A 24,284-nucleotide genomic window follows, 5' to 3' on the forward strand; every position below is an offset into this window, starting at 1 on the left:
ATCAAAATGTTTGTCCAGTTGTATGAGGGGCGCGTGCGCAATAATCACTCATCTGAAGGGACTAGTGTGCTAATTTTATAAAAGGTCAGAGTTGAATATGTCTATTAAAATGCATTTTAAATATTTCAAAAGAGTATTTGGTGCAAATAATTATTAAAAAAATAATAATAAACATCAAAATATGACAAATTATGTGGTGCTACGAATAAGATATTTTTAAAATCTTGCCCGTTGAAGGTACTGGGTTAAAGAATTAAGTAAAGATCTGAACCGTCAAATTCAGGGTAGCAGAGAGACTGGAAAAAGCAAATGTGAAACAGTGAAAGCATCCACACTTGACATCGTATTTGTTTTTTTGTTAGCTCTTTTTTTCCTTTTTGGCTCTCTTTTCGTTGCCTTTTTGTAATTTTCTCGTCACCATCGTGTTGTTTCTATTGCAACAATTATTCTCTTTGGACCAAATTTTTTATATATATTAATTAAAAAAATAAATGTAAAAATTAAGGTTACAATGTGTATAAAAACATACTTCTATTATCCTCTCAAAAAAAAAAAAACATACTTCTATTATGTTGAAGTAGTTAGTACTCCCATATTATCCCGGATGAAACATATAGTCTCTGTCGCGAATTCGACTACAAAAACCCATGATTTGTTTTCGAAAAAATTGTGTACGATTTGAATTGTAAAATCATTCTAAATTGGAAAACATTTGGATTTCGTATTATAATCGACTAAAGTGATTTATTAAAATGTTACGGCATGAAAATTGAAATCAATCGACATCGAAAAAATATTCACCTCCCAATTAACCGTAAATACAATGGGCTGAAAGTCTGAAAAATGACGATTTAATTTAAAAACATTTCATCCACGCAAACATACTCGAATATTGTTAGAATTTAGCAATGTGGTTTAATTTCCTCACAAAGTCTAAATATAACTAGAAAATTCGACATTCAATTTGGTTCATGTGAGGTCCATGAGTGTTGAGTCACAACGCTAAAAAATATTTGGTTCAATCCGGTTTTCGGTCTAAACTGGATAAAGTAATTTCTAACCATTAATATTTCAAAATAAACGGAATATTATATTGGTTCAAAATCATATTAGCTTTTATTCATAAATTCTGACCACACCAAAATTCTATTTGACAATTCAATGAAAAATGTATAGATATAGTCGTTTTCAAGAATATATTTGTCCCTAACTTTTGTTCTCTTAATTAACCTATTATATGATAGTGAACCCTCGTAAACATGAGAGTGAATTAAAAAATCAAGTGGATTTATCTTAAAATAACTTCAGAATAATCGTATGTATGTATGTTTATATATATATATATATATATATATATATATATATATATATATATCATAAAATAGATTTTCAAATATCAATAAATTATATCAGTGCTCCTTTGCACACATGTCATGTGTCTATACCAATTGAATAATTATCTAAATATGATCATTTTTTGTTATTTCCAAATCAATAGTTTTTCATATGAAAAAATTTCTTGTGAGATAGTCTTATGGTTTTAGATTTTATATTTGTGAGATGAGTCGATTCAATTCAAATCTAAATAAAAATAATAATATTTTAGAAATAAAAAAATACTATTTTTTCATGTGTCAAGTTGATTATGAAATTTATGCCACAAAATTGATCCACTATCTAATAGGTGTTTTTGCGTTTTCATATTTTGTTTACTAAGAGTGATTTAGGGAGTGTTTTGAAGAGCTTTTACTTATTTAAAAATGATTCTAGTAGAGATTATTTTAAAGTTTGTGAGAAGCTAAAGTAGGGAGTGTTTGAAAATAAAATTTGAAAGCTAATACAAGCTAAAGTTTAGTGTTTGGATAATAATTGCTTTCAAACTTAATTTTTTAATTAAATGACAATCATACCCTTATTTGATTGTTTAATTTTTTATATTCACACTATAAAAAAATGAGTTTATATATTATTATTATATTATGAATTTTGTATCAAAAATATTTTTTTTATAACATGAATACTTGAAAAAATATATAAGTTGTTTTTTATCTAGAAAAAATAAAATATAGATAAAGATAGGATTGAGATTTAAAATAAAGGTTATTTTAGGAAAATTAAAAAATAATTAATAAATTTATGTAACGAGAGGAAATAATTATAATCTATATTCTAGTATGTAACTTTGATGTCTTGATATGTTTTTTTTCATGAGCGGTAAACTTGTAACTTTACTGAAATAATAAATCGTTTGATACAAGTTGAACTAACCAAAAAGAAAACTGACCATTCACACAAGCAAAATATGAACGAGAGAAAAAAAAATAAAATTTGTCAGTTTATGAGATACACTATTGACCTATCCATGTACATGAATAATATCTGTAATCAATTTCACTGGTGTTTTTAAAAAGCTCTTTAATTTCTAAAGCACAAACTAAAATAGCCAATATCTTTTTCAAATGTCGTGATTGCTTGCACTCCCAATAAAAAATTTCTAATAACGTGACAATCATGAAAGTTTTTTGCATATAGGAGGGGGAAAATTAGCATTTTGGTCCTGTATGTTGGTTTTTTTTGGTTTTGATCCTGTTTGATCCTGTATGTTGGCTTGTTTTGGAAAATATCCTGTAACTCGGTTTTTGTTTTGGATTTAGTCCTATATGTTGGCTTATTTTGATTTTGGTCCTGTAAGTTGGTTTGTTTTTTGGTTTTTGTCCGATATGTTATCATGTTTTGAAATTTAGAAGTTGACCTCTAATTTTTTTTATAATAAATATTTTTTATGCTTTCATGTTTTATCTGCTTATTGGTTTGAAATAATTACAACTAACTAATAAAAAAATATTTTTTTTCGCTTAAACTTTTTTTAATCTAAATAATTTAATAAAATCTAAAATATGTTAATTTAATGTATTAAATGTAACATATTTTTGTTATTTTAAAAAGTAACAAAAAAACATTTATTTATATCGTTCTCAACTATAACCTCAATTTTTTTTATTTATTTGGCACTAAGTATCGCCCACTTAGCACCTATTAATGATCATATGACATAAATAAGTTCCACCTAAATTAACAAAATTAGCTAAAAAACTAAAAATATTTTTAAAACATACTTTCGTTCTTTTAAAAAGTAATACACTAATATATTTTTTTTATCGTTCTCATCTATGGTTGACTGTTTTTGTTCCGCTTTTCTCCAAAGCAAAGCTTTTTACGTATGTTTCACGTTTATCACGCTTAATCGTCGCTTAAGCGTGCTTTTTAGAACACTGCAAATAAGAAAAATCTTGCTGCTCCCTCCAGTTTCGGCGACGGAGGAAAAATAAAAAAAAATTCCAAGTTATTGTACCTTTTAGAACATAATTATTATTTTAAAAAATAATTAGAAGGTTAACATCTAAATTTTAAACCTAATTTATTTATTTATAAAATCATAAAAAAATATTTATTATAAAAGCTTAAGCGGTGAAGTTGAAAAGTCAACATCTAAATTCTAAATTTAATTTATTATTTTAAAATAAAAAACATAGGCGCTTATTCTAACTTAACCGAGCTTAATTTGGTCAAAACTGTATCTTTTCCATGACCAAAATTAAAAAAAAAAAAAAAACAAGTCAACTAATAAGACCAAATCCAAAAAAATCCAAATTACTGTACTTTTTTCCAAAACACGACTTTGTATAGGACAGAAACCAAAAAATAAGTCAACTAATAGGACCAAAGCCAAAACAATCAACATGTAGGACTAAATAAAAAAAAAAAACCGAGTTACATGATCTTTTCCAAAACAAACCAACATACAGGACCAAAACCAAAAAGAAGCAAACATACATGACCAAAATGCTAATTTTTGCTATAGGAGGTTAACCCCTTCTTGGATAGCCAACATTCCACCATGGACGAGAGAGATGTGTTTGTTTATTAAAAACACACAATTTTCAATTGTTCAATTTTTTTTTTATTTAATAAAAAATCATATAGTAATCTATTTTAGTAAATGTGTATCCTATCTAAAACTATCTTATCCTAATAAATTGTATTTTTATCTTTGTATATAGAGTAACACTCTTGTGAGACGGTCTCACAAATGAGACGGATTAATCCTATCTATATTTATAATAATAAGTAATACTTTTGACATAAAATATAATATTTTTTAATAGATAACTTATATAAGAGACTCGTCTCAAGAAAATGATCCTTGAGACCGTCTCATATGAGTTTTTGTCTTGTATATATATGTATATATATACAATTTTGTTTTCTTTCATACTACTACACCAGTGCGTAGAGTAATTATAACGTGATTTTTTTTTTAAATGTGGGTACAACTTTGACAAAAGGGAAATGATTTTTTTAGAAAATAAGGATATAGTACATAAATCCAGTGGTGTTTTTTTTTTTTTTATAAAAATATAAAATTTGGACATAGCTCATTTGGCGCTCAAAGATACCTTACACACGTTCGTGCTAGACCTGGCCAAGGATCGGGTCTAACTTGGCCCAGACCCGTGTTCAACGGTTTTGACCCGAAACAATGACCGGACCGATCATTAGGCAGTCCGGTTATGGTTTACAGGTGCCAACCCGTCGATCCGATGGATCGGATTTTTTTAAAAATATATACTAACATATAATGAAATGCGAGTAAATGAGATTGAATATAATGAAAATATAATATATATATTATATATATATATATTATGTTAAAAATAAGAATGTTATATATTTTTAATTGAGATAATGAAATTTTTATAAGTTCAATTGTGTAAAGTCTTAATTCATTTTTTATTTTTTAAATATTTAATTTAAAATAATTTTTTAAAAAATATAAACTCGGACCCGAACAGTTGGTTCTACGAACCGGACCATAACCGACAATAAGCAATCCAGTTAAATCCTTTTGTCGAATCAAATCCGGTTCGTGGCTAGGTCTACTTGAATTCATACAACGTATCAGAATTTTATGTATATGTCATATATCATAAATTAGTTGTAAAACGTAAAAAAGGGGGAAAAAAGAAAAAGAAATTGATGACATAATACAACAGTACGATGTTAAGTGGGAAATAATTTATTTGTACAAGAAAGACCTAAATATTAATATATAATAATAAATAGAAAAAGGCTGTCCACCTGATGGGGGCAGAAATTTTACTGAGCCTCAATCAGTCAATCACCTGCACTCTGATCTACCTGTGTTTGGCATCCATCTTTTTTTATCCCACTTTTCCCTTTATTCTTATATCTCACATGTTCTTTCTTTTCACCTCTCTCCATACAAGACCTAACATTTTTCAATATTTATATTGGATGGATCATCCATCATATCATCATATTTTTTTTAGTTATTTGCACCAAACATCCTCATAAAATATTAAAAATACACACTTCTCTCCTGTAAAATTTTAATATGTATCTTCAACTTTGACTTTTTAAAAAATTAGCACACTCGCCCCCATAGGTGAGTGATTGTTGTGCATGCGTCCCTCATGCGACTGTGCAAAGATTTTGATATTTTTTTTGCACCAAATACCCCAGTGAAATATTAAAAATACATATTTAACCCCAACAAAAATAATTTTTAAATCTATTCGACCCATAATACAGAATTTTTAATAAAATCCAATTATAAATATTTAACAAATATTTTTTGTTTTATTATTTATTATTTTAAATGTATTATTATTAATTAATTATTTTCTAAAAAATATTATTACTTTAACATGTTATCATTATTTTATTAAACTCAATTCGTATTTCCAATTTTTTCATTAAACATGCATTCATAAACAAATATTTATATAATTTCAAGTACCAAAATATTGAATTAAACTGATAAGTTTAAACATATTGCTTTTTAGATTTATGACTATATATTATTGAACCAAAATTTAAATTTTTCGAGAATATGTATTGCACAATTTGTAATAAATAATAATAAATAAAATGCTTATATAATTCTAAATCAAAAAAGTAACATTCATGAACTTATCATTTGGTTCAATATTTTGGTATTTTTAGATATTTAAATCCTTATTTATGAATAATGTTTAATGAAGAAGTTGAAAACACGAAGTGATTTGATAAAATAATGATAACGAGATAAAGTAATAAATTTTTTTAGATATAAATTAATTAAAAATTATAAATTTAAAATAAAAAATAAAAATTAAATTAAATAAAATTAAAAATGTTTGAAAAATATTTTATAATTAGATCTTAATAAATATTCTGTATTATTATTTAATGCAAATTCTGCAATGCATTTTAAAAAATTTAGACTGTGGTTCAAAAATCTATAATCCTAAATTGAAATGTAATATGCATGAACTTATCATTTTGATTTAATATTTTGGTAATTTTAGGTATTTAAATCTCGTTTATAAATGCATTTTTAATGGAGAAGTTGGAAACCAGAAGAAAGTTTAATAAAATAATGATAACAAGATAAAATAATAATATTTTTTAAAAAACAATTATATAATCATAATAAATTTAAAATTAAAAATAAAATTAATTAAACTAAAAGTGTTTTCTAAATATTTTATAATTATATTTTAATAAAAATTGTTTATTATGGGTTGAATAAATTTAAAAATTATTGGGTCAAATATGCATTTTTAATATTTCACAGAGGTATTTGGTGCAAAAAAAAAATCAAAATCTTTGCTTAGTCGTATGAGGGGCGCGTGCGCAACAATCACTCATCTGAAGGGGCGAGTGTGCTAATTTTTTAAAAAATCAGGGTTGAAGATGCCTATTAAATTTTCATAGGGGAGAATTGTGTATTTTCAATATTTTACAGAGGTGTTTGATGCAAATAACTCTTTTTTTCATATCTAAAATAAATCAATTTCTTTCCCCCATAAAGTCCACATTTTAATTAAAATAAACATAATGAAGTAAGGAATTAAATATTTTATTTTATTTATGGACAAAAATATCTCAATATTATTTTATCTTATATTTAAATATAATTTCTATGAAAGTATGGTTTATATGCACGAACCATGAGTGCACGTAGTAGGTGCAAAAAAACACTAATTACCTATATATAAACTACATATATGTTTCACAATTACATTGTAAGATGTTAAATTAAGGTATTATAGATTAATTGAAATATTTAATAAGGTTTGTAATAATTTTCTTTGATAGTTTTGAAGACACCGAAAAAATTGTTTGGTTACAATAGTATCATACTTATGATTTTATACAAACAAGTGAACAACAAACAAATACAAGTTAAGAAATTAAATTTATTTTGTAGTTGTTTTCGAAGGCTATATGTAATGATTTTATTTGAAATACTAGGTCAACATTGGAGGGACGGATCTAACCAGTTTTGACGACCCTCGATTAAACCACTTAGGGCAACTCCAACGCTGCGCTAAAATGGTACTTTGCACCATTTTAGCGCAGCTGGAGCTCTCCAATGGAGGGCGCCAAACCCTGCGCCAAAATGGCGCCCCCCAATTGTTGCACCAAATTTGACGCAGGCTTATACTTTTATTTTTTTTAATAGCTTTTATTAACCTTCTCCATACAAATCTAAAACCTGATAACTTAATCTTATTAAAAATTTATTGACTTCAAGCCATTAGACTAGGGGTGTAAATGAACCAAATATATTTGTGAGCTTTTCGAGCCGGCTCGATAAATATTTGATTCGTATTCGAACTTATCGAACTCGAGCCGAATTCGAACATGTTCGAACTTTTTTTCGAGTCGAGCTCGAACCAAAATTGTTTTGTTCGATAGTTCTCGAATAGTTCGTGAGCCTTAATATTTAATTAATATAATATAATTATATAATAAATATATATATATACATTTCGAACTTTTTTGAATATTTCGAGCTTTTCGAACCATAATATCTGAGCAATAGTTCACAAATATGTTTGAATATTTCGAGTCGAATTCAAACTCGAACTTCATTTTGTTTATTTTTTTTATCCCACTTTTCACTTTAGTATTGTATCTCACATGTTCTTTCTTTTCACCTCTCTCCATACAAGACATAAGATTTTTCAATATTTATATTGGATAGATCGTCGATCATATCCTCATATTTTTTTTTAATTTCATATCTAAAATAAATAAATTTTTATCCCCCATAAAGTCCATATTTTAATAAAAATAAACATAATGAAGTAAGGAGTTAAATATTTTATTTTATTTATGGACAAAAATATCTCAATATTATTTTATCTTATATTTAAATATAATTGCTATGAAAGTATAGTTTATATGCACGAACCATGAGTGCACGTAGGGTGCAAAAAAGTCACTAATTATCCATATATAAACTACATATATGTATCACAATAAGTGACGTAATTATCACATCTCGCTCAATATATGATATCAAACAATCATTTAACAATATATCATCTCCTAACCTATTACGAATGGTTTTTTTTTTATGATTTTCATTGGTGAAAACGTTGTATCTACAGTTGTAACGGATATTAATAATGCTAAATTTAAAATTAAATCTATATATCAAAAGATATAACTGATGTTTATTTGATTAAATCATTCTTTTATAAGCAAGCTCACTAATTCTAGCAATTTTAGAGAACTAATTACCATTTTGCATGTTAAAAATAAAGTTATCAAATTATTTATAAGACTACATAAGAGAGAAATCAGATGGATAAAACTGATCAAACTTAAACAATTTTCCTTTATCACAAATCCTTTTTTTTTTTAAAATATGGGAGAATACAAACTTACAAATTAAGCATAATGCCCAATTTATTATAGTATAAATAAATTTATTATTATCTTATTTATTAAAGATCATCTTAATTAATGTATAATTAAATAAATATTTTATAGATATATTATACACAGTACTAGTTATGTTTTAAAAAAAATTCAAGAATGCGGTTTCACAATTAAATTTACTTTTAAAATAAAGATTATATATATAATACTAATTTTTTTAAAAAATTTCAGGAGGGACGGTCGCACCTTTCGAGATCATGTAGGTCTGCCACTGATCACAATTACATTGTAATATGTTAAATTAAGGTATTAATAGATTATTGAAATATTTAATAAGTTTTGTATGATTTTCTTTGATGGTTTTCAAGACACCGAATTTTTTTTTTGGGTTACAATGGTATCATACTTGTGATTTTATAAAAACAAGTGAACAACAACAAATACACGTTAATAAATCAAATTTATTTTGTAGCTGTTTTTGAACGCTATATGTAATGATTTTATTTGAAATACCAAGTGATCAATGTTGGAGGGACGGATCTAACCAATTTTGACGACCCTAGATTAAACCACGTAATAGAGCAACACCATAGTTTAATCAGTTTTCTAAGAGGGTTAATTATTTTCCTCCAACATTTGTTCTTGTGATAATTACACTAACTTGCAAATAAATGATAATCGAATATAAGATATTGACAATTATACCAATTGTTGAATTGAGCGTATATTTTTTTTATGAAAAATTATAACAGGTTGTTACAGTATTGTTGAAACAATGAGATGATAATATTTAATACAAGAAGGATATGTCTTATTTGAGATGAGAGGATCCCATAGATTTGCATCCGTGAGATTGATCAACTTGATAGTTGATCCACACATATAGTTAAATGTAATAATTTTTATATAAAAATTTAACTCTTTCAAAGGTCAAATCGAATCGAAAATTTATTTCACATAATTAATTTTTAAAAATGTCTCACACGAGTTTATGATACAAAGAAACCATTAACCTTCTCCATACATATCTAAAATTAACCTGATAACCTAATCTTATTAAAAGTTTATTGACTTCAAGCCATTAGACCTTACATTGATTTAATTATAATTAGTGAATTAATTTGAATTATATGTAAATGTTAAAAATATATATAAAATTTTAAAAAAAAGATTTAAAATAATAATATAAAAAACCACCAAACTATGTTCTCTTCCACGCTACTTTTCTCATCTCCCTAACAATAATCCTACAGATTTTCTAACTCTACACATGGAAGCTCTCGGCATCCTCAAATTCTGGCGAAATGCCATCGCCGATGATGAAGATGATTCCTTCTTCGATTTAGTTTTGAAACCGCCTGCCGGAAGCGGCGGCGGAGGATTGAAGAAGGAGTTTCAGTTCATAGAATCCCCGAGCGATGTTTTGCGGAGTACTAAAAATGATTTCATCATTTCGAAGCCTTTGTCTCCGGCGGTTACTCTACTCCGATCAACGCCCAAGTTCAAAGTCTTCATGTTAGGATTCAGAAAATCTTCGAGGAGCCAGAAATCGGAGCCGGAGGCGAACTCGTTGAATCAGCTCTCCGAATCATCGAAAGTCGAACGGAGCAGCAATCGTTTCTCCGCCAAATGCGGCGAAGTATCTGTCTCGTCGGCTTTAACTAGAGACCACAGCTTGAGAAGCAGAATCGCGAAAGAATTAATATCCGATTCCGATTCCGATGCTCTTTCGCGAGAGAAATCGGTCCCAATCTATCTGAAACTGATGAGACCTTTCCACGTGAAGGCTTCGAAGAAGGCGAAGGTAACGGATTCCGTGACTCCGTTCTCTTCTCCGGTGAATCTGTATCCGAGGAAGCTCTCCGACGGTTACAGAGCGAGGAGTAATCTGAAGGTCGCGGCCAGAAATCTAGGTAAGAGCCGGTCAGCGGCGATCGAGGTGGAAACGCCATCGTACCGCCGCAGAGACGACTCGTTGCTGGAACAGCACGATGGAATCCTCGGCGCCATTCTCCATTGCAAGAGATCTTACACTTGTTCATCCACAGGTACCAGTAGCATAGATAATTCAGTAATTTTTTTTTTACAGCAAATTAACAATCAAGATTATTAAATTTAATCGTCAAATAATGTTCAGAATTCTCTCAATTATTTGAATCTGCAATGGATTCATCGGGGAGAAGCTCGTTGTGAAAAAGGAAGGGGGGCAGAATTTGAATGACGAGAGAAGAAGAGAGAGAGTAGCGGGCACGAGAATACGACGTCGTTTCTACAGAGTAGGGATCGTCTTTCGGTGAAAATAGGTAAACAAGTTTTGAATGCCCACTGAGTAGAGATGACAGATAGTTCACGGTTTAATATCTGATTCCGTGACGTAATATCAAGATTTGTACTGGAAAACAATATCTTATTGCTGTTATTATTATTATAAATCGATTTTAATGTTATGGGGTTTCAGATACCATTTTGTCATGTTACTGTTAAAGTGTCTAGGCAACAAAGGGAGAATATTTTTCAGGTAAATCGAATAGACCATTCACTTGTATTTGGTAACATCATCAGTTGACTACTGACTAGGTCGAGACTACTGACTAGGTGGAGACTGTTGGCATGATAATTTTTAACCCACAAAAATATTTAATCACCTTAAATAAAATAAGGCTGCATTTATAGTTGTGATGAGATTATTAATATACATTTGTTAGTAAAGATAAAGTGATAGATAAGTTTAAACGAGGATAAAATTAGTATTTGTTTGGTATGATATTTTAAGGAGGTGATAACATGTGTGCTCAATTTTTTTGGACAACTTTACCCTTTTTCTTCACTTGTCAACGTGCATACCCATCAAAATAATAAAACTCATATTTGTATCCACTCTTTCTTCTTCAATCTCAGAATTCCAAGCTTCGAGACTGTGAATAAGAATTCATTGTACGAAATATGAAAGCTGGGTCGTGAAGAATCCATATCCAAACATAGGTTACAACTATGTTCTTCAAGTAGTGATATGTATTTTCCTTTTTTCATTCTCAGATCGTGTCAAAAAAATACCCCATAACACAATACATTCGTACTATCGTGAAATAAATTTAAAGTGACCTTCCTAATTGAAAACACAAAAAAATTCTTCGAAATCGGCAAATGGCAGAAAAATTGGATAATGCTTGTTAAAATTTGGTTTACAAGAGGGCAGAATAATTATCTAATGTTGAAAAAAATGGTCAAACATCGAACCCACTGTATACGATGATGTCTTCATGAACATATTTTGTCTCCGAACCGCGTCGAACCAGTCACGAAGATATGGAATGAGGACGAATATTTTCAAACATTTCGAAATCTATATTACGCGTACACTGTTTTGGGGAACACATGGTAGGTCACCATATAAATCGTATATCAAGAAACGGAAGGGGAAGGGGAATAGTGTCAGACCTTCGCGAAGCACACATCTGAGTCTACGATGTAGTGAGACTCATTAATTTTAATCAATCATGGAGTTACACGTCGCCCGCAGGGTTGGCATGAACAAAACCAAATGGGTGGAGCGATGGGATTTTTTCTTTTTGTGAAGGGTAGAATTGACCAATCATATGTAATCAACTGCACTGTGGATGGTAGGTTTCTTAGGGAGTGTTTGCAATCACTAAAAAAAGTGATTGTTAGGTTTTGGCTTAAAAAAATCATTTTTATGTATTTCTTAAACCTAGATTATGTGTTAGCTTATGCTTAACTTAATTGAAATCCAAAAGCTAGTCATGTGGTGATTATGATTCTCCAAAAGTGATTCTAATAAGAAGATTATTGTTAAAATCATTCTAATCACTTATTTATCAAACATTACACAACTTTGATTTTTAGATTTTCACATTTTCCAAACACTATTAACTTTTGATTTTTCTTAACTTTTTTATAATCTATAAATTTATCATTTCTATAAAAGCACATTCTATTGCATACACTCCCTTAATACCAGGGGTGTGAGATGGATTATAGTCGGGGCTTTTCAAGTTCAAACAGTAGCTTGTAACGGGCCCTTCGGTTGCTAAAAGTGCACATTTTTACTATCAAACGATGGATAAATACGTTATCATATCATTATCAGGGTAAGTGGATTGATAGTACGAATTGAGACATCCTACACTGTGATTTTTTATATAGGCCCTTTGTATTTTTCATGAGGTTTTTTAGATTCAAAAACTAATTTTTATTCATATCACATGAGAGAAAACACTTGTGTCATAACATAAATAAAACATAAATAAAGCTATCTGAAAATATATTATGCTAAGTCGGGAAATTTGCTTTTGTTCGAGGGACAACGTTGTCCACTCATTATTTAATTTAAATTATAAAAATATGTGTGTTTTTGGTGAAATACATCGCTTGTACCAACTATAGTAATTGAATTATCCACTTATTATTTAATTTATAAAAATATGTGTTTTTTTAGGGAAAAAAATAAAAGGCGTGTTTCACTTGCAAAATTGTACAAATGATTATAAAAAGGGTACTTAAAAGTTGCTCTCTCCTAAGTTTATCAGTTATCACAATTGCAAATTGCTATACCAATTATATTTTTAGTGTTTTGATAATTATTCATTCTTAAATTTTGATAATATCAAAAAGGATAGTTGTTTGTTCGAGGGTATTATAATTATAAGGAAAAATTGTTTTTCGTTATGCATGTTTGTCATTTTGCGATTTCGGTCTTCTATATTTTTAGATTTTAGTTTTAGTCCGCTATCTTTGGTTTTTTGGCAATTTCAGTCCTTTTTTCGATGTGACGCTGATGTGGCACCAATGTAGTGCTGATGTTAAACTGACGTGTATTGTGCCACGTAAGCATTTTCAAAGAAAAATGACTAAAATTGCTAAAAATCAGAACATACAGGACAAAAACTAAAATATGAAAACATAAATGATCGAAAACGCAAAATGACAAATATATAAAACCAAAATTCCAGTTTTTTACCAATTATAATAAACCTCAGTGTAATTAACTTCTACAAAAAGCGTAGCCATTGTCTTATTGCTTCCATATACCGTACGATGTCTTGTAAGAATTATTCTATCACCATTGTGAAAGTAATTGTGCATTTAAATATACAAAATAATATAGATAGTATGTTACTCTGTACAATTATCGCGGTAATTGTTTTATTATTATATTTTGTTTCTTGTATATATTGAAATCTATACACTTAATATATGGTTTTGTTCAAATATGTATGTGATAAATCAAATGGTTTTTAATTACGACGATTAAAAAATTCAAGTTATTAATTGACGGCGTCATATGCATTGTAAATTTTTTTAAAAAAAGATATTTCTTTGTTTGTTTGTTTTATTAAATAAAGAAATGGATTAAATTTATATATTGTAACGTCCCGTTTTTATTTTAATTGATGTTATTTTGAGATATTAAGTGATTTCAGAATTCGAGAGCCGATTTTTATTAATCAGGGACCTTTTTGCAATTTTTGAAAAATTTCAGGGACTAAAACGCAAAAAGGAGATTTGTTATAACTTAGAGACTTGACTAAGTCTTCTTCATTTCCTCCCTTCCTTCTCCAAGTCGCCTATCTCCATTGAAGGCGAGAGAAAAGCTTCCAAACTTTTGTGATTTCGATTTTAACTCGATCCGTCCGTTGAAATTTGATCTGAAGTAGATACCTGTGATCACAGCATCGAGTGCTCCGTTTGGAAGTAAGTTTCTCTTATTTCTACGAGGTTTGAATTTTTGGATGTCTTTAGAATTGATTGATATTCGGAGAGGATGTTCTTGAGGTTGCTGTGATAGTATATCTAAGATATTTCGGAGATATATCGACGATCAGATTTGATATGATTTTTCTTATGATTTTCGAAACTTAGATTTTGAGATGTGTTGGGTTTGACTTGGAAATGATGTTAGATGATTGGTTTGAGTATTTGGAATTGATATTATGTTGTCTGCAATTTCGGTTTGATCAGTTTATAGCCGTTGTGCCGTCAGTTTGAGTTTCGGAATGTCGTTTCTATTGATTTGATTATACCGAGTTTGATGAGGTTTTGCTGTCGATATTGATCTTGTGACTTCTTCTGTTAGATTGATTCGCAGTCCTTGGAGTTGCAAGATTGCAGTTTCGATCAGTTTGGAAGATTGAGCCGGTATAGTATCGACTTCTTACTTATCGATCGTAGAACTTGAATAGATATTGAATTGAGATTTGTTGTTTTACAGATTGAAGATTGTGAACGACAAGAAGATATAAGACGACTTTGGAATGAAATAGGACGATTAACCTGAATCCGGATTGATTCGAGTGTCCTAGAAGAAATCACATATTGCATGTTTATATGCTTATTTGAACCTATGATTGAATTGATAATTGAATGCATGAGATTTCATATGCATTCATTTTGAGTCGATTGATTATTCATTTTGAATTAGACGATCTGGATATTATAGTTGAGTGGCCTTGGTAGGCGATTTACTTCAAGTGTCGATTAACTCACTATAATGCCCTAGAGTTTAGAGGATTAAAATATACCGCATCCACCTCGAAAGGGGAGTTTGGTGTGATTGTTGGATATTTTAACCTCGGAATTCCAAACCGAAGAAAGAAAGAAGAATTCCTTTTGATTATCTGAGTCTGATAATCCAGAAGTTTTAAAGTCATGCATATCACTTTAATTCCGCAATTGAATGAATTACTTGAGGTATATGTGGAGTTTGATTATATATCATGTTTTGATATATTATGTGATATTGTATGCTAGTCTCTTTTATTGGGAATATTATTCTCACCGGATTATCCGGCTGTTGTCTTTGTTTGTATGTGTACTTGGCAACAGGTGGGGCAGGACCGAGTCAGAGGCAGCATGGCTAGATGGTTGAGAGGATAGAGTGAGGCTTAGATGTTAGGAGTCGTTTATGTATTCGAACTCATTTTTGTATTGAATAAGTCCGAACTAGATGGATTTTTATGCATGTTATTTTGTGAGGATTGTATAACTCTAGACCTAATCCTTTGTATCTTGTTGATTGGGATTTTATGTTATTATTGTATGGTTTGAGTTGAGTTGGAATTGGAGAAGAAAAACCAAAATTTTCTGGTACAGAGCATCTCGCTCGATCGGCTCAATCTTACCGATCGAGCGAGCACCCCTGTACCGAGTCAGAGAACTGGACATTTATTGTCCGCTCATCGGTAAGATTTCACCGATCGAGCGGGCGTCCTGATTTCTGGGCAGTGGCTTTAGAATTCTTTTGGCAGCTCGATCGGTAAGATCTTACCGATCGAGCGGGCACTATTCATTTCAAAAAAAAAATATTTTGATGTCTTAATCCTTATTGTTTAATTTTTTTGATCAATTGCTTTACTCTAAGATTATGATTAGAATCGAAGTCTCATATATATATATATATATATATATATATATATATATATCTTTACTATTATATATTATCTATCATCTATCTATTGTCTATAACTATTATTATTTTTTGAATGGTATCTATTCTTATTTATTTATATATAAATATGTGGTTTGCATTATGAATTTATTTTGGTGTCCTCATTAATTGTTTTTCTTATTAATTGTTTTTTTTTTCATTTTTTCATTAATTTTTTGTGCATTGTTTGTTTGGTTTTTTTTTATTTGATAATTTTTATCACACTTTATCTTAAAATCTATTGATTATTTTAAAAATAAGGTTATAACTTATGTGTTTAAATGAATTTTTTGGCAACCAATATTTTTTTTGCGGTTACATTTATAAATTGCTTGAATAAAAAATAATAAAAGATAATTTTTTTTACAAACATACTCTTAAAAATCCTAGCATACTTGGTCAGTCGAGACTAGAAGCTCCAACTGACCTACCCTCGATCATTCTAACAACGAGCTTTGACAACTATTCTAACTCATCTACTGAGTTGAAGTAGCATCAACTATATATGAAGGTTTGAGTTGAGATATATATATATATATATATATATACACACAAGAATGTAGCCAGAAAATTTTTTCACCCTGGGCTGACTCATCCGATAAAACAAGAACATAGTATAAACTAAATATTTAAAAATTAAAATATAAGAAAGACAAATTTATAATCAAATAATACTTGCAAAATATTTAATGGTAAGTACAAAATATTCGCTAGTGACAAGAAAATTTATAAACTAATGAAGATGTGCCCTGTGATTTTTCATATAATAGAACTCATCAATTACAGAATCAATATCGATCTTTGCAGTAAACTCTCTTTCAATGTAGACAATCATAGAATCTGTAAAAAAAAAAAAATCTTCTTTCATCTTATTCCCGAGAGAAGTTTTGATAAGTTTCATAGCTGAAAATGAGCGTTCCGCTGTTGTAGTAAAAACAGAAACTTTTAAAACAAGTCGAACTAGTCTGTCAATTAAGTGATAATGTTGCGTCTTTTCAGTCTTGACTAATTGTCGACATAATTCAAAAATTATAGAGACATTCTGAAATTTTTCATGATGAATTATATCAAACTTATAATTATCCAATTGACTTCCCAAATAATGTAGCTCTTGTCCATTGAAATCATAGGGATAAAATTTATCCGCAAGACTGTAAAAATCATCAACATTAAACAACTTAAAGTTTTCTCGAGGTTTCAAATCAAAGCTGAGTCTAAGAAGTTTTACATCCCCATCATCAAATCTACTATTGAGTTCTTCCACTTGAAATCTATTACATCATAAAATACATCAAAACAATAATAATGCTCAAATATAATAGAATCTCTTTGCTGGAACGAACGTCCTGCAGTAGCATATCTATAACAAGAATTTATATCTGGCCATCTCAATACCATTTTTTTCAACCTCATTATTTTAATTTGATGGCTGATAGTATCTCTGTTCTCCTATCTATTTATCGTTTATATATGAACATTTTTACTGATCACTTCTCTAATACACTTTTAAGTTTTAATCACTTTTAAAATGCACCTTTAATCACTTTTCTGATCCACTTTTAATCACTTTTTAGTGAATACACTGTATTCGAAATCTTGAACTAAACTATGCATTTTTAAATTGTAATTGTGGGCTGTGGCATAAATTGGGTATATATATATATATACATATATATATATAAATATAATTGTTGTCATTCCCGATTTAGCATTTAATTGAACACAATTGACTAGGAATTTTGCTTCCTTCGCTATTGTTATCTTACCTATGTGTTTTGATCCATCAACCCTTCTTATGTGGCACATAAATAATGTGTTAATTTCCAAGAGCATACGCAAACCTTTTTGAAGAGAAAATTGATGGTTTTCGACCCATTGACAAGCCACAGCCGGAGCAACCACAATCGCTTATCTCTTCCTTCGTTTATTCTTCTTTCAGTGTTTTTTTTTTGGAACGTTGGAGAGGATTGAGTGGGTTATCTCATTTATTTAATTTCAATTTCAATATAATCTATTTAGCAAACCTTCTTAAATATTCTTTCAGTTGCCCACCTACCATGCCCACCAATGATGTGTCACTATTGAGCATGGTAGGTGGGCAGCTGAAAGAAACTCAATATATATATATATATATAAATAAAACAATACAAATTGTTAAAAAGAGGCTCAATAACCTTCAAATTTCAACAAATAAATTTCAAACGGAAAATTACAAATCACAATTTGCTAAAAAGAGGCTCAATAATGAAATCACATTTTCCACCTTAAAATTTCCGGTTCTGAGCGACAGGAGTCGAGTTCACCACTTTGAAAATGATTTTCAGAATTTCAGTGAGAAATAGCTGTGAAAAAAATGATGAATATGATCTTGTGTTTTGATTTTTGAACCGATGTGGAAAGAATGAAAGAAAAAATTAACACTAGGTTTATAAAAATAATGAGCTGAAAAAAAATAATAATACTGGGCTGGAGTCCAAAATAAATTAAATCTATATATATTATTAAATTCTTTTTTTTTTTTGTTGAGAAGTTTCTCTTTTATATATTAACTTCTTCTAACGTTCACATTTGATCTTCTCGAGACTCCATATCGTGTCTGAAAAATCTTCTTCTACTTCACCCTTTGATTGTAGCTGCATTTAATGCTTGTCATTTTGTGTCAACAACTATGTTGACGATGTCGATTTTCTACCTCGGGTTCGGTCTGGTAGAATGAATCTTCCAACTCCTTTATAAAGCAGGTCAGGTCGGGTACCAATGAACTCTGCACAAGCAACAGCTAGGTCAAGGTGACGCTGAAGGTATTTTCGGCGTGACCCCTCCGATGCCTAAGTCAGTGTCTTGAAGGCAGATGGTATGATGAATGAAAAAACTGACAGATATGAGTGTGTGAATGTAAAAGTGAGAATGAGTATTAATGAATGCACACAACCATCACAGTACCTATATTTATAGAGGAAAATATAATAAGTTACCTAGTCAAACTACAACATGTCCTGTAATAAGACTCCTCATTCATTGGACCTTCCTTGAGTTTATCCCTATCTCATGAATATCTGTAAAATGATCAAGCTTATCTTCAAGGCATCTGAGTCCTACTTGAACTAGAAATGTATGCCCAGCCCATTGGGTCCCAGCTCGGGTCGGCCCATTAACAGCAGCCAAGTCATAACAAGACCTACCAGGTAGAAAACTGGGCTGGACTTTATCTAACAATAATAATCCCATAATTGGGACAACCCCATAAACCCATAATGAACGGGTTCGGGATAGAATAATTTCACGGGATATCAATAGTACCTCCCTAACTAGTCTAAAAAAAGAATGAATTTAGACCAAGAATGCAGACCAGACCCCGAAATCCTTATACTTCTTTCGGGCAACCCAGATTCGAATCCGCGTGATGTGTTTCCTTTTGACGGTCCAGATGCCTCCGATGGTACGGTTCTCGAGGACCTGAGAGGGGGATGTGTCCCGATCCTCACCATGAATCTACATCAAGATCAACGGCCTAGATCACTTTGCTCCTCCTATAAATAGGCAGTAAAAAATTTTGATTTTCACATTTCACTTTCACTGTTACGCTGTCAAAATTTTGAGAGCTCTCCCGACCTGGACTGCCTGCTCCCGTCCTATTTATATCATTACCTAGCTGCAACTCTTCTACCTGTAAGTCTTCCTTTCATTAGGTTAGTTAATATGTCCTCCCAGGATGAGACTTCTCTGAGAGAAATAGTGGATTGTGTTGAAGCACCCAACTCTCCCCATGATAACCCGAGCCCTCCGACTCTGATAATCCAAGCACAGATCTGGATTTATCTGAGACTCGAGAGGAAAAATTAAGGCGACTGCATAGACTTAGGTCGGACAAAACCCGATTAACTGATAAGGGTAAAAAATGGTTTGAGGTGTTGGCCTCCCATCTAAGTCCTGACCTAGGTCCCCTCATTAGGGAGAGATCGGGCATGCCCGATACTTATGACCTTATCATCCCGAGCCATAAAGACCAAGCTCACAAACCACCTCCTGACTTTTTAAGTTTCGGCCTAGATCAGATAAAAATGGGTTTAAGATTTCCCATCCCGAGCTGTGTGTCACACCTATGTCAATATTTTTGCGTGTGTCCAAGTCAATTATCCCCTAACTCTTTTAGTTCGATTTTATCACTAGGTGTCCTCTTCTGTTTCTTCCGAATTCCACTAGACATAGGAAATTTTATCCAATTTCTGCAAATTAAGGAAACTGCCCCGGGTCGTTTTTATATTTCCATGTGACCCGAATACCCATTTTTGATGGGTAAGCCTAGCTCGCACAAGGGCTGGACAAACAGATATTTATTTGTTAAACCAAACCAGCCCTAGGAATGTCGGTCCAATTGGGCTATGAATTTTACAACTCCTGAACCCCTAGCTCTGCCCACTCATGACTTTACAAACTTTATCAACACAATGTCCGTGAAAACCTTCGATATCGAGAGTTTGATTGAGGATGATCTGCTCTGTCATTACGGATTCAGTGTGAAGGGAGTAGAGATCCAAGGGGATGTAGGTAGTACCCCTGTACCCGTACTACCTTTATTTAACCTTTTGTCAGTTTATTTAATTATTGTATTTCCATTTGCTTAGATGACAGGATCAGATCTGCAACCATGTCTGCCAATTTCAGAGCTGCTTTAAAGAATATGAAGAAGAAGAAAATAGAAGATAGTGAGGCCGATGCTCATCCCGAGCCCCCTCCTACCGAGCCATCTAAGAAGAAAACCTCCAAGGCCAAGGATCAACGCATCACTGGTCTACCTGAGCTCCAGCAACCGCCTATTGTTTTTTCATCCCGAGCTCGCGGCAAGGACCCAGTAGTGGAGTTCGAATCCCTACCTGATGCTGAGCCTCAAGGATTGTCTAATCAGCATGGGGTTCCACATATGTCTTTTTTCTCAAAACTCGATCCCCTAGGAAGCTTGGGAATAATGCAAAACTTGATTTCCCGTTCAGATTTAAGAATTTTGCGAGTGGTGCCAGACCTGGAGGCAGAGCAAAATTTTGCCTTGGCGTTTATGCAGGTATGTTTTTGCCTTAGATTACAACAAAAACTTTATGATCCCGTGCCTTAATTCCTTAACTTCTTTCCTCTGTTTTACAGGCTCTTGCTTGGGGAGGAGAGATTACCACCCGGTCTCTGAAAACCCGGGAAGAACATGTTGCCAATCAAGAGGCTTTTGTGACATGCATTTTCGAGCTAACCCGTAAAGCCCGTGAGATGAAGGATGAGCATGATGAGGAGGTGACCGAGATGAGAGTGGAGATTGAGTCCGGGCGAGATGCTCTTGAGGCTGCCAATAAAAAGGCTACCGAACTGGAGGTAGATAAAATTGAATTAGAGCCGAGTGTGGGCCCTGACCAAGGAACTTGAGGTTGCAAAGGCGGTCGGGAAACAGGAGTCCCTGAACTCCGCGGATTTTGCTAACTCAGTAGCTGAGAATGCGGCTACCTTATTTTATGAGGGTTTTAAGGGGTGCCTAGCCCAGTTCAGGGCTAATGGGTACTCAGAGACCGAGCACCTCGCCCTTTTCCTAGACTGTACCAAGGCTCTTGATGACATGCCCGATGAAGATTCGAGAAGACAGAACCAGAGAAAACAACAGATCCCGACCAGAGCTCAAGGCCACAAGATGCCTCCGCCCCTTGATTATTCCTTGTTTCTGTTTTATGAACAATGTTTAAAAACATGATCAGTATGATAGACCCTGCGTGGTCATTGACTTTGGTTGTTGCCCAGGTCGGGCTGATACACTGCTTGCAATATTTTCCATAAATGATTTGTATTATTGCCCAGTTTGGGTTTTTTACTCCATGTTAGATGTTTTGCTTCATATGTATGACCTCCCAGGGTTTAGGCTATATCTGGCTTAAAAATTTTCGAAGTGTAACAAAACCCGGATCACCTTAGTGGTAACAAAATTATGTCGTCTTATTTATCAAATCCTAACCTATCATTATAAGACAACGATCCATTCTGAAATAAATTTTCATATGCTAATCTTGGAGTGGGATTTGATCAAATTACATCCAAAAAAGGAATTAAACACAACTGACAAGGGAACAATTTAAGCAAAATTTGAAATAAATACGGCTAAGTCCTTTATTCGGGCGATAATGCCCCACCCGTAAAAATCAACCCTAATATTATGAACCTGGAACCTGCTCGAATTGTTCGTGCCAGAGCTGTCTTGGAACACCAGTTCTGACTGCAATCTTGGTACCTTGGAATTGGAATGCCACCAATGCAGACCTTTGGTTCCAACCTTTCCTGTGAATTTTTTTTTATACCACTGATGTGGACCACTGAAATGAGCTTTTGAGTACCAGACCTGCCTTGGCTTTGAGTACCATCGATGTGGACCACTGAAGTGGGCTTTGAGTGCCAGACCTTCCTAGGCTTTGAGTACTACTGATGTGGGCCACTGAAGTGGACTTTGAGTGCCAGACCTGCATGGGCTTTGAGTACCACTGATGTGGGCCACTGAAGTGAACTTTAAATTCCAGACTTTCCTGGGCTTTCAGTACCACTGATGTGGGCCACTGAAGTGGACTTTGAGTGCTAGACCTTCCTGAAATTTCAGTACCATTGATGGGCCACTGAAGTGGACTTTGAGTGCCAGACCTTCCTGGGCTTTGAGTACCACTGATGTGGGCCACTGAAGTGGCTTTGAGTTTCAGACCTGCCTGGGCTTTGAGTACCACTGATGTGGGCCACTGAAGTGGACTTTGAGTGCCAGACCTGCCTGGGCTTTGAGTACCACTGATGTGAGTTTTTGTTGTTTAATGTATATTTGAAGTGGTAATATTTAATTGGAAAATAATGTTTCCAAAAATTTATCGTAAATCAAAACTCCATAAAATAGGGCTGACTCTCAAAACAAAATTATTGACTTACTAAAGAGGACTGATTCTAAATCAAACAGGACTGAATTTTGCTAAATAACGAGAAATAAATAGCACAAAAAGGATGCTTAACTGGTGAATAACCAGCTCAGTGAGCTATATCCCATGAATAGGTCCGAGCTGAGCTACTAGGGATAATATCAATGTTATTAAAACCGGACCGGACCGGCCGGTTCGACCGGGAACCGGTCATCGGTCCGGTCCGGAACTTCACCAGAAATCGAAAAACCGGTCCAACCGGTCAGAACCGGTCAAAACCGGTCAAGAACCGGTTGGACCGGTCAATAACCGGAAAACCGGTTCAACCGGTTTTTCAATTTTTTTTTATTTTTTTTTTTGAAAATTTGAATTTTTTTATTTTAAAAACTTTAAATTTAATATATTTATATATATATATATACATGATTATTTGGAATTTTTACTTCATTAAAAAATTATTTTAATAATTATTAATTTTTTAAAAATTAAATAATTAATTTTTTAAATAATTTAGAAGTATAATTGACATTTTGAATATATTTACATATTTATTTAGCTTTCAAACTATGAAAAATATATATTTTTTGTCTATTTATATATATTTTTGAGTTTTTAAAATTCAAAATATATTATTTATTAGATTATATTATATAAACGGTTTTTCGGTTCGATCGTCTGGTTAAAACGGTCCGACCGGTTGAACCATTTTTTTTAGATAGACCGATTCGATCACCGGTCCGGTTATGAAAACACTAGATAATATCTTTTCAAGTGTTGGGCATTCCATGGACTTTTCCCTTTCTTTCCTTGAGCATCCTCCAAGTTATAAACGGCTACCCTGGCCTTTCCTACCACCTTGAATGACCCTTCATACTTTGCATCCAGTTTTTCTATTTCTCCTTGATGTTGGATTTTCGCATGACCAGATCTCCTTCTTTGAAGACCTTAGGGTATACCCTTTTATTGTAGGCCTGGGTCATTCTCTTGCGATAAGATGCAAGCTTTATTGTTGCCCCGGTCCTATGCTCTTCCAGCAGATCTAAATCCATTGACCGCAGCTCTTGATTGTTTTCTCCATATGCCATTATCCGTGCACTTTCCTACCCTATCTCTGTGGGAAGGACAGCCTCAGTGCCGTAAACCATGCTGAACGGTCTTTCGCCCGTCCCAGATCGGGCTGT

The 24,284-nt window shown here is 32.0% G+C and overlaps 1 protein-coding gene across 2 annotated transcripts; it reads left to right on the plus strand.

The window, feature by feature from the left end:
* The first annotated feature begins 9,974 nt into the window (after positions 1–9,974).
* LOC140872659 (uncharacterized) lies at positions 9,975–11,186 on the plus strand. Of its 2 annotated transcripts, XM_073275548.1 has the most exons (3): positions 9,975–10,622; positions 10,653–10,787; positions 10,877–11,186. In XM_073275548.1, the coding sequence occupies exons 1-3, from the start codon at positions 10,010–10,012 to the stop codon at positions 10,930–10,932; spliced, it is 804 nt and encodes a 267-aa protein (XP_073131649.1). In that variant the 5' UTR covers positions 9,975–10,009; the 3' UTR covers positions 10,933–11,186. The 2 variants fall into 2 exon arrangements, with proteins under 2 accessions (XP_073131649.1, XP_073131648.1); XM_073275547.1 differs by having other exon boundaries at positions 9,975–10,787.
* Positions 11,187–24,284: the final 13,098 nt, after the last annotated feature.

This window comes from Henckelia pumila, unplaced genomic scaffold, assembly GCF_033568475.1.
Source record: "Henckelia pumila isolate YLH828 unplaced genomic scaffold, ASM3356847v2 CTG_466, whole genome shotgun sequence".
NCBI classification, from domain to species: domain Eukaryota; kingdom Viridiplantae; phylum Streptophyta; class Magnoliopsida; order Lamiales; family Gesneriaceae; genus Henckelia; species Henckelia pumila.

Coding starts and splice junctions, on each gene's coding strand:
- LOC140872659 (XM_073275547.1), top strand. CDS start 10,010: ATGGAAGCTCTCGGCATCCTCAAATTCTGGCGAAATGCCATCGCCGAT. Junction 10,788..10,876: donor TTACACTTGTTCATCCACAG/GTACCAGTAGCA, acceptor AATAATGTTCAG/AATTCTCTCAATTATTTGAA.